The 17,650-nt window shown below is 39.9% G+C and overlaps 1 protein-coding gene across 5 annotated transcripts in view; it reads right to left on the bottom strand.

Moving 5' to 3' along the window:
* LOC128902209 (5'-AMP-activated protein kinase catalytic subunit alpha-1) overlaps window positions 1–17,650 on the bottom strand; it is a 67,788-nt gene that overhangs the window by 31,581 nt on the left and 18,557 nt on the right. Inside the window, exons 7-9 of one of the 5 annotated variants that reach the window (XM_054184721.1) lie at window positions 16,539–17,025; window positions 16,009–16,135; window positions 8,687–8,922 (exon numbers count right to left, since the gene is read on the bottom strand). In XM_054184721.1, coding sequence (XP_054040696.1) covers window positions 8,687–8,922; window positions 16,009–16,135; window positions 16,539–17,025 — 850 coding nt within the window. Of the gene's footprint in view, window positions 1–8,686; window positions 8,923–9,048; window positions 9,209–9,337; window positions 9,418–10,537; window positions 13,687–16,008; window positions 16,136–16,538; window positions 17,026–17,650 lie in introns of those variants that run through there. The other 4 variants (XM_054184717.1, XM_054184719.1, XM_054184720.1 and 1 more) reach the window with 4 other exon arrangements.

The raw sequence follows: 17,650 nt of genomic DNA, 5'->3' as shown, positions 1-17,650 counted from the left end.
CAACACTTAGAAGGAATGAAAATACACCAGGTGCTGTACACTTGCATATAATTTACAAGGCTAGAAATATGACAGCACATGTGCTTGCACATATTTTCTTCATTAACTTCTAAAGCACAGCTCTGATGAGTGATGAAAATTAATTCTAAAACATTGTCATAAGTAACAAGAATAAAAATAATAAAATAACAATATTTATATTTTTTATATTATTTATTTACAGTCCACTATGTTACATAGATCCTTATAGGTCTTTAAGTAGTACTACAGAGGTTTTTGGGGATTAGATGCAAATATTCTATTTGGTCATAAACAAAAGCTGTCTGGAAAAAGTGCTAGGAATCAAACAGAAGCAACATAAGCAGCTAGCAATGTAAAAATCCAGAAGCTACCAATTTGTGCCCTACTGATTACTAAGAAGAAAATTCTGCCCCTCTACTGCACCCTGGTGACAGCTTACCTGCAGTACTGCGTCCAGCTCTGCGGCCCTCAGCACAAGAAGGACATGGACCTGTTGGAGCAGGCCCAGCGGAGGGCCATGAGGATGATCAGAGGGCCGGAACACCTCTGCTATGAAGACAGCCTGAGAGAGTTGGGGTTGTTCAGCCTGGAGAAGAGAAGGCTCCAGGGACACCTTATTGCAGCCTTTCAGTACCTAAAAGGGGCTTATAAGAAAGACGAGGACAGACTTTTTATCAGGGGCTATTGCAATAGGACAAGGGGTAATGGATTTAAACTGAAAGAAGGTAGACTAGACTAGATATAAGGAAGACATTTTTTATGATAAGGGTGGTGAAACACTGGGGCAGGTTCACCAGAGAGGTGGCAGGTGGCCCATCCCTGAAGACACGGACAGGCCTCTAAGCAACCTGATCTGGTTGTAGATGTCCCTGCTCATTGCAATGAGGGTTGGACTAGATGACCTTTAATGGTCCCTTCCAACTGAAACCGTTCTATGATTCTATGACTGTGTGCAGTTTAAATAATCTACAATTCTTGCACCCACTCAGAAAAATATGCACTAAATTAGTAACAGTTTCAAAACTGAACTCCTGCTTTGCCAAATAATAATAAGTTGCTGGAAAATAACCTTTGCCAGAACAAAAAGGAAATAGCTACAATAAATTGCAATTTAAATAAAAAGAACTTCTTAAATCAAACATTCTACACGGAACTTCCTACTCAATGAGAGGAGGTATCACCAGGAAACAATAACTCTATCAGTAAGTGAGGAAAACCAATAAAGCTAGGAATAAAGACTAACTTAAAGGCAAAATCACCATGTTACTTCACATGGCAGTTTACAGGAGGGTGTTAAACACTCTAAAACACTCTCTGCACTTTTTTTTTATTCTGTAGAAAGGTTACGAGGCCTGCAAAATGAACCTAATGCCCCAACTAACAAGAGAGAAGCTGCAACATATGCTTTTTCCCAAAAAATGGATGTAAGTCCATACTTGTTCTGAGTGTTTTCTGTTTCAGCTCATGTGTTCTGTACTCAAGAGTTACAGTTTACACACCCTTAGTCTCATTTTAGTGACCGTATCATATGTAACACACTTTCAAGGAAGCTAACAGCAGTTAGTTTGTATATACATTGGAAAACATCAAAAAGTGATCAGGTATTTTGTCTAGAAGTCACGACCATCTTAATCAAGCCCCTGTTTGTACTATACAGTGTCACTTAGAGTTATAAGCCTACCTATTTTCTCTGAATTTTTTCTCTGAATGATAGACCTTAGAAAACACTCAACCTAATCAGAGCTAATAATTACTGAGATTAAAAATTTTCATTTTATTTGGAGAACACTGGTATTGATCATTCACTCTGAAATGAGGTAAGCAGTATATGGAATAGCTAATTATACGTGGCATGCAAATTATATCCAAGACTGACACCAAACAGTTATTTTCAGCCTACAAGGAATGGTAGGAGTGATTACTTACTACGTTCTCCTAATTTCAGGATGAACATTTTGAAGTGATTTCTTCTACACTTAATTACAAAATCCAACTCTGTAAGGCTTTCAGATCACTTTTATGGGAGGGTCAACATTCTTGATGCAATATATCAGCAACCTAACAGCTCCTATTCTAGAAGCCAGAAATAAAAGCTAAATTTGCAGACTCCCAGATTACCTACTGAATCAGTCCTTTTAACTTTCTAACTTCCAAAATACATCTTTGCTTCAGATGAGGTCAGTTAGCAGAGAGAGATGGGAAGAAGATGGATCAAAGACTGACCATTTTTTTTGCGTTTCTCTTTGTACCCAAAGCATTCCACCAAAGACACATGGACTAGTGAAACAAAATGAAAAATAAATAAAAGAAACAGAAGTTTTCCACCCAGAGAGAAAGGTTCCATACTAACAACATGTACAGCCAAACTCAAGTGTGAGAAACTACCTTTTGTATTCTAACTGCATCTGTACTTTTAATGGGATATAATTACAGAATGGCTGAGATTGGAATGGACCTCTGGAGATCACCTAGTCCAAAGACCATGCTCAAAACAGGGTCAGCTAAAGCAGGCTGCTCAGGTTATTGTCCAGTTGGGTTCCGAGTACCAACAAGGATGTGAAGTCCACAACATCTTCCGGTCAATCTGTCTTCTAGCAGGTTGGCCAAGCATGATTTCTCCTTTGCTAATTGATGCTACCTACTCCCAATAACCTTCTTGTGCTTCCTGTGTTTCAAAATGGTTTCCAGAATTACTTGCTCCCTCACCTTCCCAGGGACAGATTTGAGGTTGATAGGCCTGTAAGTCCCTGAATCCTCCTTCTTAGCCTTCACAAAGATAAGAAACATTTGCTTTCTAGCAGCCCTCAGGAACCACCCCAATTTGTCATGACCTTTCAAATGCACTTAAAGTCTTTGCGATGACATCAACCAGCTCCTTCAGCATTCATGGATGCATCCCATTGGATCCCATGAACTTGTGTATGTCACATTTGTCTAAACGTTTCACAGTCTAATCCTCCTCCACTAAGGGTATGCCTTCCTTGCTCCAGACTCTTCCTCTGGTCTCATGGGCCTGGGGCTTCTGAAGAGAAGTCTTATCAGTAAAAATCAAGGCAAAGACAACATCAAGTACATTGGCCTGTTCTCCATTCTTTGTCACTAGATTCTCTACCCCTTTCAGCAGAGGACTCACATTTTTCATGGTTTTCCTTTTGGTGATGATACACCTGTGGAAGCTCTTCTTGTTGCCCTTTAGATCCCTCACCAGATTCAACTCCAGGTGGGCTCTATCTCTCCTAACCCCAACCCTGCATACTCAGACAGGGTCCCTATAGTCGTGCCGGGTCACATGACACTGCTCCCACCTCTTGTATTTTTCCATTTTATGCTTGGATTTTGTCAGGAGCTCCCTGTACATCCACACAGGACTCCTATCACCTTTTCTTGATTTCATCCTCATCAGGATGAACCACTCCTGTGCTGCAGGAGATAACTTGAAGAAAATGAACCCAGCTCTCCTAAACCCCTCTTCTCTCTAACACACCCCACTTCTCCTAGGCTACTCCATAATGTAACTCTGCCCACTAAACTAATGAAATGTTTCTGACAAAGATAGCTCTTGGATCTGGTAGGAAACCTGATTATTTTCACTATATTACATAAGTAACATCAGTTTTATTGACTGAAAGGCAATTTTGACACAGCGATATTTGCCATTTGCCATGTTAGTTGCACCAAAATGAATTATCAAAACTATCTGAAAGCAATGTTACTACTTTATCACTTTCTGAACTCATTAGCAATCAAGAGTTTATCATCATCTAAACCTGAAAGACACAAGTAAATTGAACAAATACAAATGTTATAAGAACATGACAGAAAGGCCTTTCAACTGTATTTAAAAAAAAGTATTACCCTTCTGCTCCATCTGCTAAATATATTATTTTTTTGATAACACTTAACTTACCATTACACAGAACAGACTTTTTATTTAAAGGAATGTGCCTCTCATCATCTGATACTGACACTTAACAGCTTCTAGTGAGAAAGACAAACTCAATTACAGCTTAAATAGTTAGGGAATCATAAACTACACATGTTGAAGTGATGCTGGCATGTAAGCATCAGGTGAAAAAAGTCTCAACTACTAAAAAGTGGAATAAGTAGCACTTCACAGAAGTTCGATTTATGGGGTTTTTTTTAGTAGTTTAGAAAATTAAACTAAGTAATTATCAAAGATTAATTCCTCTGGAAATTCCTCATGAAAATTGACCTATAATCTGGTCTTCGCATAGCACCTTGACACGTCCTTATTTAATTTGCAGAAATTAAAGGAACGAAAGAGTAAAGGCTTATTAATCAGTCTAATTTACACATGAGGTGACAAAGTGACATCAACTACTTCTTTTAACATAGATGAGGCGCTATAAGCTCAGACAAAACATAAAAGTGTTCTAGTCGAAAACGTGATCTTCCCAAACCAGTTCTACCTTTAGAGACAGAGATCTTTTTAGTGCAATATGAATAGTAAATAAATATTTTCAAAAGCGAGAGTAGTATTAACTTTTACTTAGCAAAATTTAAAAAATAAATGCAAATCAATAAGATTTTAAACCCAACTGTGTCGATTTGCAAAAGAAAATGAAGTCTTTAGATGAACATTTTTTGCAAATCTTTAGGGTGCTTTGAGAAGAACTCTATCTCCACCTACTGGACCGGCTACAAAAATGTTTGTAGTTTGAAAACAGCACCAGGAATCAGATTGCCATCTATAGAAGACATCTATATGAACATGCAGCTCAGTTACACTGAAGATACTAGTCCGACAGACGTTGTTCTTCTCCTTACTGTTAGCTCTCTACACGCCATATGTTTGAGGACATAAAACTTCATTGTTTAGTCTTGCCTAAATCTGTTCATAAGGTAGTGTCCGCAGCCAAAGACTACCTACCTACCAGTCAAAATACACTGTAATTGCAAACTGTTGTGCTCAAAATACTGAGACTGAGCACATGAACTTTTATTCTTTTGTATTGTGCTGGATTTAAAACAGTATAAGACTATCAACACAAAAAAACTAACATGGATTATGGTTGGCTTTTTGATTGGGCTTTTTTGGGGGTGGGGTTTTTTTTTTGGTTTGTGTATGTGGGCACATCCATACTGGCGTTCTCAAGCGGGATAAAACACCAGCATTGTAAGTTTCATATAAGCAAAACCAATTTCTCCTCTGGAATATTTTCCCGTTCTTTCCACCAACAGACAATATTCTATTTGTTAATTGCTCCTTCCCATACATGAAGAGAGTACACTAATATGCCACTTCTTCCACATACCTGCCTTTTGTTTCTGACGCTGAGATTATTCATTCACAAGTCATCTTCATAACTACCTCTTGATCAAGTTTCTAGGTCAGAATTTCCTAAACCATGTCTTGCACATTAACAGACCGGCTGGGATAATCAGCCTAATTCAACACGTTTCTGGTAGTCTCTCCATCTTTCTTCCCATCTCACAAAAAGACTGAGACATGGATCAGAAACTGTTCTCTCCAGTTTTTTTCTGTGTGTGTCTCAGTCTCAGATGAACAGGTTCATGCACACGCATTACAGCAGGTACCTCAAGCAGCTCTAACAAAAGCTGATAACCCATGGAGGGCAACCCGTGGAGGGCTGCTACCTCCAAAACAATGGACCCATGCCACTCCTGAGTTTGCCAATGGGCAAAGAAAGCAGGCTGTGCAAATTCTGACTCCCAGGAAGCCCACTATTGCTTCCCCGCAAGAAGCATCGAGACTCGCTTTACAAGCACAAGTCAATCCAATCTCACTTGTCCACAGAAGCAGACTTACTGCGTACACAGAGACTAACAAACCCATGGTGAGGGTGCAACACCATCACTGCCTTCCCTTACCAAAAAATAAGGTAATGGACTAGCCAGGCATAAAGATGATAATCCCTATTCTAACTAAGTAACAGTGGACCCGCTTACAAAATTCACCTTTCATCACCAACCGATGAATTGAATCATCATATTGATTTTGCCATGCACATTACCTCGGAGTCTCCTTTCCGTAAGAAGTGAAGTTGAATTTATTACTTTCCATTCTTTCCTTTATTTAGCCTCTTGCTTCTTCCCAAGTCTGTTTTCTTTCAGGATCCCCTTCTTCTCTCCATTCCACAAGTAACACCAACTAAGACAAGACCTTAGTTATCCTCTAGTGCTCAGCCTTTGCTTTTCTCCCAAGTTTCTTCAATGGAAGAGATACCATACTTTTACATAAAAGCTACACAATCCAATTCAAAACTCTTTAACTGTTACTATGCTTTGGTATTCCAGGAACCAATCTACAAGTATTTAATTATTTACGTCAGTCTGCTTATGTTGTACAAAAGTATATCCAAGAAATAGACCATGTAAGTCAAACACAAGTACAGCAACCATTTTCCACCAGAGAGAATAAACATTCCTTTCAGCCTGCTTCCTCAAGTTCCCTGCAATGATACGTCAACTATTCCACCTGTTAAAGTAATGGAAGCCTCCCACTATGAGTTTAGCTTCTAACCTATGTGAAATCCTTTTTTTTCTAAGAGAAAGATCTGCCTGAAAGTTATGCACCCTGACAGCAGCATGCTACCATAATTGCCCAAACTGTACAGAGCGTGCTAGAGCAACTGATGGAAACTACAGTTCTAAGTCAGAGCATCTGTTAGGCCTCAGATGTAAGTGTTAACACAAAAGAGTGTGATGAGCCTCCCAAAAGCCGCATTTTAATTTCTTGTTCCTTGTTTGTCATACTCGTTGTAAGCCATTCAGCGTTTCTCAGTAGCTCTTATAAGCACTTCTGATGATGTATACTGCTCACTAAATTCACAAAAACTCCTTATGTTGCTACTTATGGATGGGTTAAGCCTTTGTGTATGGTTTTCTAACTGACAGATCAAGCAAAACTCAAAGACCAATTTAAGAATGTAAAAGCACCAAAAATTACCTGCTGCTCAAAATAAACAGGCAGCAGTCTATGTCTCTCTGCCCTAAACCACACATACAACGGATTATTTGCTGCTGTTCAAGAGATTTATTGAACTTTACATAACGCACAACAACAAATGATCAAATAAGAACACCAAAATCCACTGAGAAAAGATATACAAAGTCCAAAGCAAAATGCAAGGAAGGCAAACATAGAACAGAAAATAAGGCAAAAATAAAAATCATTCTCTTTTTAGTATATGTAAATACAGTAAATATTAGTGATTACCAGATGTAGAATGAAAACATTTACCAATATTTTTATTTTTTCAAACTTGAAAACACAGTCTCTATTTCCTGAAAAGGACAGAATAGACCTGCCTTTCCATAGACCACCGTATGATTTATTTCCAGTGTTAAAAACGAAGATGTAAATAGACTCCTGATTTGTGTATTCTGTGTTTTCAGCTACTAGTATTAATGTAACCAACTTATGCAGCTACTGCATTAAAGGTAGTGATTAATACGATGGCAGCATGTTTAAAACTGATTTAGCTTAATTTGGTTTAAATTTAAAGTCAACTTTTAAAGGCTTCAAAATTTTATTCAGGAATTACAGAACTCAGGAACACAGAAGGATGCAGAGAAGTGAATCACTGCCCCCCCAAAGAGTGTTACCATTTGAGTGAACAGTAAAAAGAGAAATCATATTTAAATATTTGAACAGAAACCTTTTCTCAAAGACCTTTTTTTACTTATTATTTTTTAAATCATCAAACGAGACCACACACACAGTGTGTTTATCATCATATATAAACTTGCCTGCTTTAAACGTCCAAGTTGTTCTCTCCTCCATATTGCCCAGGGAACCCTTTTTTAGGATGAAATTCCTTAACACAAAACATTTAACAGCACAGGAGCACATACTGACTAATTATCAAATTATTTCTACCAGGACAATAATGTTATCTTTGATCTGGGAAAATTAATAAAGCTGAGATGCTCATACAAGTAAAGCCAGGATAGACACAGATTTAGATGTCAAGCATTCTGAAGATTTTAAGGGCACTATTCTTGGAACTGTTTTTCCCCCCTCTAGAGAAGATCTAGCCAAATTACGTTGTTGATATGTAATTTATAGTCCCTCTTTCCCAACTTCTCACCCTCCCCCAACTCCAAGGGTACTTTCCGCTTGAAGCATAAAAGGACAACAGAACCATCTTCGCAATATCCTTCCAAAATTGCTGAACTCTCAAGACTCAGTAACAGAAAGTGTTCAGAGCAGCTACCTGGACCTGACTTTCCAACAGCATTAGGCGGATTAATAGTGCATTAGCTGCTTTGCAGTATCTGCCTAGGCACTGTACACACAGAAATAAGCTTACCCTTTAATAAGACACATTTAGAAGAGAGGAGAAAGCTACCAGAGTAGCTAAAGCATTGCTTAAAGAGTGGCTTATCTCACTGTATCTCATTCACTCTTTCAACTTTTAGAGCCAATCACTTTCTATCTCCCTCCTTCAATCATTTTTTTGATACATGAACACTCAAAAATGAGATGAGATGAAGACTTCATTTCACAGCTGCCAACACCACCAAAGGAAACAATGTATTTAGTACCACACAGTAAAGGTAGAATGAAACCAACGATCAGCTCTTTAAATAGGAAAAAGCATGTGAATGCTAGTGGTTCGAGAAGGCATTAAAATATCATTTAGCACTTATTCACTCAATGAAAAAGTGTAAGATAACTTTAGTACCTCCTATTTTCAGCCAAATTTGCACCTTCTTCCTTCAGCTCCTTACTTCTCTTTACACAGTCCTCCAGGAGAACTTCCTTTCTCCTCTTGGTTGCGTGCACCCAGTTTGCATCATCCTCATCAGCCAGGTCCTTCTCATCCGCCGCTTCTGCTTCAAACTGCTGGGAAGTAGCTTTGGAAACTTTCTCGCCAATCTTTCTCTTCCACCCAAAAGAAGCCATTTGGAGAACTAGAGGGGAAAAAAAAAAATAACTTATCTTCAGTAGTTAGGAAATCTAGGTTTTAAGCACACACAGGGAAAAAATACGCCTCTCATCCCGGTTCTAGGCCAGAGTGCCCTCCCCATCCCCCGTACGGATCCCGCCCATCGGCTCCACCAGGGATGTCTTGTCAGGCCACTCGGTCCACGGCGAACGAGACACCGCGGGCCTGGCCACCGCCCCGCAGCGCTGCGAGCCCCGCCGGCCGCGCGGGCCCAAACGCCTCGGCCCGGCCGCCGGCGGGGGAGCGGCAACGCCCCCCCGGAACGGGCCGCCCTCCCCGGCCGGGGCTAGGCCCAGCAGTGGCGGGGGAAGGCGGGGGCAGGCGGGGGGAGGCGGAGTGCCGCAGGGCCCACGGGGGGAAGCCGGGCGGGAGAGCGGTACCTGCCGCGCTCCTGGGGCCGCACCGCCCCTCAGCCCCGGCCGGCAGGAAGCGGAAGGGCGGGGCGGCAGGGAAGCGGAAGCAGAAGGAAAGCGGAAGCGGCTGTTGTGGGAGCCGGGGGCGGCAGCGCCCGGCGGAGCCAAGGGCAGGTGTAAACCTCTGCGGCGGTAACGCTGTAAATCACGGGGGTGAACGGTGCTTGGCTGGACGGTGGGATTAAAAGGAACAAACGGACCTAAAACCAGTAGCTTTGGCGGGCTGATTGCCCTGGAAACTTGTCGATACCGCATGAATCAGCCACAAATGTGCCCTTTAGGTCAACTTGACTAATTACAGCATGAAGACCACCTCTCTGGCAGTGAGGAGACTCGCCTGCGCCTGAGGGCCCTCGCCCGTAGAGCCTGCGCCCTCAAACCAGACACACGCTACGTTTAATTGAAAATGAGGGCGTTTTACACCGGTCAGCTGCAAAATAAGGAATGATGAGCACCAATAAAAAGTGGATAGACAATTAATATGTCAATTATGCCAATTTACAATGTAAAAATTACACTTCCCAATGCTGGGTGTGTTAGCTTTGCGGAGATACCCCTAGCACCCATTTCTGCACAGAACTGCTGATAAATAGGGAATACCTCGACACTGTGTGTTATTTATTGGCTTCCGCAGCAGATAAATGATCCCACAAGTTTGGGGACAAGAGCAAGGGAAGCTGGGAATGGCACCCATGTGAGACCCACAGCACCGACCATCCCACGGGCAGAAAAAATGACCCAGGAAACATGGCCAAGGCTGGAAGTTAGGGGGTTTCTTCGTAAAAGGAAGAAAACGACAGGGTACAGGGTTTAAAATTACTCCCGAGTTACAGAGACACATACTGAGACACAAGAAGCGTCCAAGGCAGTGCAGGGACAGAGCAGTGGAAAAGGGGAGAGAAGGTGAGTCACCACAGGGCAGAAAGGGACCTTGGCACTGAGTATCCAACATTCCTTCCATCCCAAATTCCTTTGTTTTTTTGCAGGAAAAGGGTTCACAGGATCTAGGGGAAAACGGACAGTGAGGGGCTGGGCTGGCACCACTGGTGGCCCAACTGGGAATTCTGCAGGAAGCTTTTGTCATGTTGTAGCTTATTCTAAAATAGTAATATAAAAACAAGTGTAGTAGTCCTACTAGAAGACAGCATGCACACAGTTTCAAAGAAGATAGTTCAGTATTTCATGTTTACTTAGTTTTAAGTCTTGAACCTTTAAAAAGTTATACAGTTACAAACAAGCATTTTTGCCATTCAGCTTTGTCAGAAGAAATTAACAGAGAAAGTAGGCACATCTTTGTTAAAGAACAGGACTTCATATCTTAACAATGGTAATCAACTGGTAAAATAAAATTCATTTCCAAGTTTGTATTCAACACTCAAGACAAACATGTTTGGTTCTTTTTTAAATATTGCACCACCAAGATGAATTTTTATCAATTACCTAGTGAGTTATATCAGACATGGACAATCAGGTTCATCCATGTTTTTTGAAAAAACTGCAATACAAAAGCAAGGTAATTCAAGACTAACATACTTGGCCGATTCGTGTATTTGCATAAGCTGCCTCCTTAAAATCCTGGCAGCTTTCTTAGTGAAGTTATGTTTCACAGCCTACTGGCAGATACTAGTGCGATGCTATAAAAAGGCCTGCAAGATCAGTAGGAACACATGAAGAAAGCAGCATAAACAGCAAGATCTACAAAGCATAGGAAAGTCACACAACAGACAACTGCTCCAGGTGCAACAAAGTTGTCAGTCCCCCTTTCTCCCTCCCCCATCCCCTATAAAAATCTCAGTTCAATCAGAAAGCTTTTGGCCATCAAAACTGATTTATCATACCAATAAAATTTACTTTATTTAAAACTACAAGTAGAGTACACTTCTGCCGGAAGCCTACTTTAACCTCCAGATATCAAGACAAAGGAAAAAACATGGTTCTCTTAATGCATAAGAGGGCCAAAAAAGTATATAAAAATTAAAAGCTATTTGCACCTTGACACCTTGCATTTGTAGTCAGCATTACAAGGAGCAGGTACCATTTATAAGTATTTAGTTTAACATATGCAAGAGTGATCCCAAACCAATTCCAGATGAGGAATTACTACAATTAAAAAAGCTGTGCGTTTGTTGTTTGTACAAGTGCAATATTTAACAATTTCAAAATAAAAGGGTAACAAAAATGAACACCGCAATTTATTCAGTACATCAGAACCAATTCTTACAAGACTAAAAACAGGACTTAAGAGTAGGATTTGCAGCTGGTCCCTCACGTTGGCATCTCAATCTCAGGAGTTTAAACCCAAAGCTTTACTTAAGGAAAATCTTCCACCTTCAGATGCAACAATAGAACCTTGCATTACAGGGACCGCGTGTGACACTCAAGGATAAAGAACTGAAGTTGTAACTTGTACCTAAACACTAGACAGACCACACAATTGCCCAGTTCAGAATGCAGTTACAGCAGTTCCAGGGCTTAAAGCAGCTTTATGTTTCTTCAGATTCTGTGCATGTTCGTAACAGATGAATTTCTGGACTGAAGCCAGTTGGCCTGGATTAAACAGTTCTTGTATCTGTAGCTAGCAGTTTTCCATGGATGAAGTCTCAGTCATTAGCAAGAATCCCCATTCATTTTAAGAGCCCAGGTTTCAATGTTCATAATGATGACTTGATTTCCAGTCTTTCCCTGGGAGAGCAACTTTTGAAACTGAGTAGGTCATGAAGTTTATTTTGAAGAGAACATTAATTCTTGAATGCAAAACTAAACATTTTATGACATACACTTTACTGTTTATGCCTATTAGTACTAGATGAGAATGGAACTGTGGCTAATTATATGCAATTTACAAGAGACTAAATGTTTTTGTGCAAGTACAAGCTGTGATTTTAACATATGATGTTCAGTTTTCTTCCTGAAACATGGCAAAAACCATAAATGCAGAAGGATTTATGTTATTGGTAATTGCAGTCTACTGTTGAAAACTTTTGGATTATTAGCACTCAAGTTGTCATGATCAGTTTCCAATGTTAAACTGAAAGGTTGGACTATTTAATTTCACAATTAATTTAAATAGCAAAGTCTGCTATAAAGGTGGACTGGGAAAGCCTAACCTATGTATGTAGTTTCAACTGCAAAGTGAATTCTATAAAGTATATGCTAAGTTAACATGTGATAAACAGCTATATCAAAGTATTAACATATATGTTAAAAAAAGTCAATTTTAGATCCTGGAATAGCATGCAACAGTCCTTAGGCTCTGCTCTTAACTACATGCACTTGTTTCAAAGGAAAAGGGTTCTCAGCCTGCAGTAGCAGCAGGGAGCTGCTGTGCTGCTACAACACTAAGGAGAGTTCTCCAGAGAGCAACATTTTGTTTTAGCCCAGGGGGTGCCAAGTCTTCTCACCAGTAAGTCCCTCACCATTGCTGTGGACTCAATTGTTCTACTCTGCCCACAGAATTTCACCATTAGTGCATTACAGAGCACCTTCATGCGTTTCCAACTGGTTGGACTTGCATGCATTTAATCAAATTTATCAGTTGTTAAAAGTAGTACATTGTGACACTTTAAACTATTCTTTATCAAATAAGGGGGAAGAAACAGTTTTAACACATTACTGTTGGAAGATGTTGATCGTTCTGACCAACTGATGCACAACTGTAGATAGTGACCAAGTCACACTGAGGTCACTGAAGTAGTAAATGTACATTTACTTACAGTGCATCAGATGTATTACCAGTAAAAAAAAAAAAAAAACCACACAGGAAGGTCCATCTAACTTAAATGTTATATGCAGCCTAATGTGCACTCAATGTAAAACGTGATGAATGCTGCCCCAAGGGCAAGCGATTTCCTGTACCTGTATTACTCTATTGGACAGCAGACAATCAGAATTCACTCCAGCTTTAAAATAATATACATTAACTGCCCATAATCATTTCAATCCCTGTGCAAATTGCATTCTGTGGCTAGCTTTTTCAGCGCCTTAGTTAATTTAACTTGATTATAACTGGAAGCATCTGACTATGGTTTAGGCATGCTTATTGCTATAAAAGAAATAAGCCCATCTTCAAAATTATTGTGCAAGTATTTTAATAAGATTTGCACACATCTCAAAAAATTCTATTGTATGACTCCCTGGTCTTGGAGTTAAGTCAGCCGTAGAAGACTCAAGCGAAGAGCTCACTGATGAAGTAAGGGATGTATCTGCAGATTTTCCTTGCACATCAGCATCTGAATCTTTTTGACAGGATCTATAGTTGCTCACAGAACCTGATCTCTGTGGAGTTGCAGTCCCAGACTTTGCTTCAGTAATTTCATCTGAGATGCAAAGGGAGAGAGGAAGAAAATTAGGTATCAGTATCAAACCAGTTTGTTATAGGAACAGCAAACATCTTCGCCTTCCCACACTTCTAAATCTTGTTTTTTAAAACTCGATTAATACATAAACAGCTTTTGCAAACTATAAATATTTGATAGAAAGTAAAAGCTTACACATATAGTAACACAGAGGCAAGTGTCCTTTGCAAATTATTCCTGTACTCTGAACAGTGTTCCAGAAATGTTTACGTCTAGTTTAGACCAGCACTCGCCATATTTTCCATTAATTAATTTCAGTAGCTGATAGTTCAATTTAGGTTACTTAAAACACAAACAGGATAGCATCCTAAGATGAAGTCCAATAAAAGTTCGATGCCTTTTGCATTTTCACTTTATTTGTAGTCTCTTTTTGTTTTCTTTATATTTGTTATTTATACTTTGATATTATTTGTATTTTTACTATAATTCATTGATACATCAATTGCTAGCATCTACATTAATTTGTCCTTCGCTTTTGGAAGCTTTTCTGCCATTGTATGTTGTACGCTTGGGTTGCAGTAGGTTAAGTTTACTTTCTGTACAAGGAGGAAATAATTTCATCTTAAAAGTAATGTTATGCTGAAGTATCTCTATTCTTACTTTAAATACTGAACATTAGTTTGACTCTCATCTCGCACCAGTAAGGTTATTTACAGGAGAAATTAATGAACACGGGAGAGACTGCCTTTTCACATCAAAGCCACTTTAAACTACTGTTTCTTAAGAGGAACAGGGAACAGTTAACTGTGGTGGAGAGAAAGAAAGTCAAATCAGCTTCACTGTTGGAAGAGAGATAGTAAATCCATGCCCTTGGGTTCTATTTCCTCAACAGCTGAAACCAGCACTGCAGCAAGCTGCCCTCCCCCAGCTGCATGGCTCTAAGCAGTCATCTCCCCTCCCACAGGGATGGCATTTGTCCTATACTACAGTAGAGAAGTACAGGAAAGTGATTATTCCCTGTATCAAGTACCACTGGATCCAATCAAGCACCTGTATTGTCAGGAAGGAAGGAGGCAAGAACTGCACTGCCAAGTCAGATCAGATTTAACTACCATGAGACGCACACAGCCTTAGCCACCTTATACTTAATCCAGCCACATGCCAGTAAATCCTTTTCCATCCATGGCACGTTTCCCCCATGCATGTCATCTACACCATTGGCTGTAGGTAACTCCGCTTTAGTCTACTATGCCCATGAGCAAGCATTGTGGCCAGTCTGTATTAGCTCCTCCATTCATTTTCAGGAAGGTAACCAACTGGGATTTGTATGCTGTGTTACCATCACTATAAGATACATCTTTCTACAGGTTAGATCAATTGCTTTCAAGACTTCAGTTACTGCAAGCATACAACTCCTATCTCAGATTTTGTCCACTACTAGCATTGGTGGGTTGACTCTGCCTGACAGCTCATATGGGTAAAAACATTGGAAGGACAAAAGTGAGAAAACTCATGGGTAGAAAATAATCACAGTTTAATAAGGAGGAGGAAGAAAAAAGGAAAAGAAAAAAAAGAAGTGACGCAAACGCAACCACTCCCCACACCTCCAAAGCAGACTGATGCCCAGCCAGTCTCAAGATTACCTTCCCCCAAAGCATAACATTACATGGCATGGAACATCCCTTTGGTCAGTCTGGCTCAGCTCTGCAGGTTACCTGCCCTCCCAGCTTCCCGGTCATCACCAGTCTACTCATTGGGTACGACAGAGTGATGAAAAAGAAAGACTAGATACTATGCAAGTATTGCTCAGCAACAGCCAGAACACTGGTGTGTTATCAACACTGTTTTAGTCACAGATCCAAAACACAGCACCTTATAGGCTGCTACGAAGAAAACGAACTCAATCTCAGCCAAACTCAGTACAGCAGTGTACAGTCCAAGTCAAATTTAAATGCTTAGATGCCAAGCTTTATCTTCACTAGGAAATGTTATTCACATGCTTACTTCAGATTTATGTTTAAATTTGGGGGGGTGAGGGTCCAAAGGCAGTTCAGCCGAGTCCCTTTTTGCACTAGTGGTATTAGTGCTGGTGCAGACACAAAATGGAGCAGTTTAGGAGTTAATATAGCTAAAAAGCTGTTATTTAAGGCATGAAGCAGCTAACCATCTGATCATAGGAACACCAGAGCAGGAAGGAATAAAGAAACACTAATACGGATCTAGATTGGCTTAAACTAATAGAAGGCAACACTTACTTCACTTCTAAACAAGTAAATTAAGACATGTTTGCATTTAGTATTATTTGCCATACAACTCCATTAACTTATGTAAGTCTTCACATACCATCAATGCTACGGAAGTCCAGTAAGTATGTCCTGCTGTCCACCTGATACAACTGTAGACTCATTTTGGAATACGCACTTGTCACTGGATTCTTCCTTCGAACACGCAGATAGTATGGGTTTACAACCTAGTATGAAAGAGATTTGAGTTAGTTACCAGAAGCTTGAGAAGCACTGCATATTGGTTTTGTCAATTCAACTCACTGGTATTAAGTGATTTCAGGATTACCTGTTGGAGTTTTGGGGGCTTTGTTTGTTTGTTTTGGGTTTGTTTGGACTTTTTTTGCCAACAGGCAAACATTCCTACAGCCCCAATAGCAAAGTTAAATGTGTCACCAAGACTTTTTTACCTCTCAGCAAGAATAGCCTACCCCAAAACACTTCCTCCACAGCAAGCACAAGCAGTCAGCACAGGCACATGAGATTATTTTCTAGCACAGGATAACATAGTTTCAAACTTCTAGGCTACGTAGAAGCTAGCTGAAACAAAAAGTTACTGTTGTCTACTCTAAAGACCCTTTATTCTTTTACCTTCCATTCATAATCCAGTTGTTTAATTGCTCGACAAACTTCAGCCATGATATCATTTGGTCGACTCTGACTACGTATTCCCAAGTGCCACTTAGCTCTTCTTACACCTTGGTGTTTTGACTTCTGTGGATTCAGCTCATCAAGAGTATGTCGAGGACGTGGTGCTTCAGCTACTAAAAATGGCACTCTTTCGGGATGAGGACGAGACAGATGGTGGTCATCAAGAAAAGAATCCGGTGGGCTTGTAGCCAAGTAAAAGTCTTTGGCCTCATTCATTATTCTTCTATTATCTATAATGAGGTGATAGGCAACTGCTAAAGGGTCCTGATGATTTCGGCTGTATAGACAGCTTAGCACTTCCTCTTCAGTGCATTCAAACTTCTCACACACTTCTTTTAAGGCTTCATCATCAATCATGGTAGAGCTATATGATGGGTCTTCAGGAAACAAGTATTTTGGAAGGTCCTGCTTAAACCATTCATGTTCCCTAGATTCAAAAATAAAAAAAGCCTGAGTATATTTATGTATAGCAAACCTTTTAAAATTCTTTTTAAAATAAGATTATTTTTTAGCCTGTACAACAACGACAGTTTCCAGTTCAAGTCCCCTTCTGTGCAGCACAGAAAATAAAACAGTACCTATAGGAAAGTAATCACCACCTTCACAAGATTTTGCTAGACATTTTGCGGGAGACTGAAAAAAATCCTGTAAGTTTGTTGACTACCTGAGCTCCAAAAATATTTAATTCATCAACCTTCTTTTTATATAAATAGTATATTTTTTACTGCCACTATGTTAGTTTTGAGATATTTTCAACGGAAATTCTTATACTACCCACTTGAGTTGTCCCTCCCCAAGTAAACACCTAACAATACATAACACAATTAAGAAATGTTAATGCTGAATAACTTTTTGGTAGATATTTGGACACAAATTTCTGAACATTAAAGTCACACGCTCCCCATCCCAAACAAGCTGCCTATCATTTTTTCATTTAGAACACCCCCGGCTGTCTTCAAGACTTGAAGAGTTGAGGGAAGCTACGGAAGCGTCAATCAGTACCTCTTTACTACTGTATCAATGGGCTTGTATTCATAAGAGGGAAAAGGAAA

The sequence above is a fragment of the Rissa tridactyla genome, chromosome Z (genome assembly GCF_028500815.1).
Source record: "Rissa tridactyla isolate bRisTri1 chromosome Z, bRisTri1.patW.cur.20221130, whole genome shotgun sequence".
NCBI lineage: Eukaryota > Metazoa > Chordata > Aves > Charadriiformes > Laridae > Rissa > Rissa tridactyla.
This window is presented reverse-complemented; position numbering and strand designations above follow the sequence as displayed.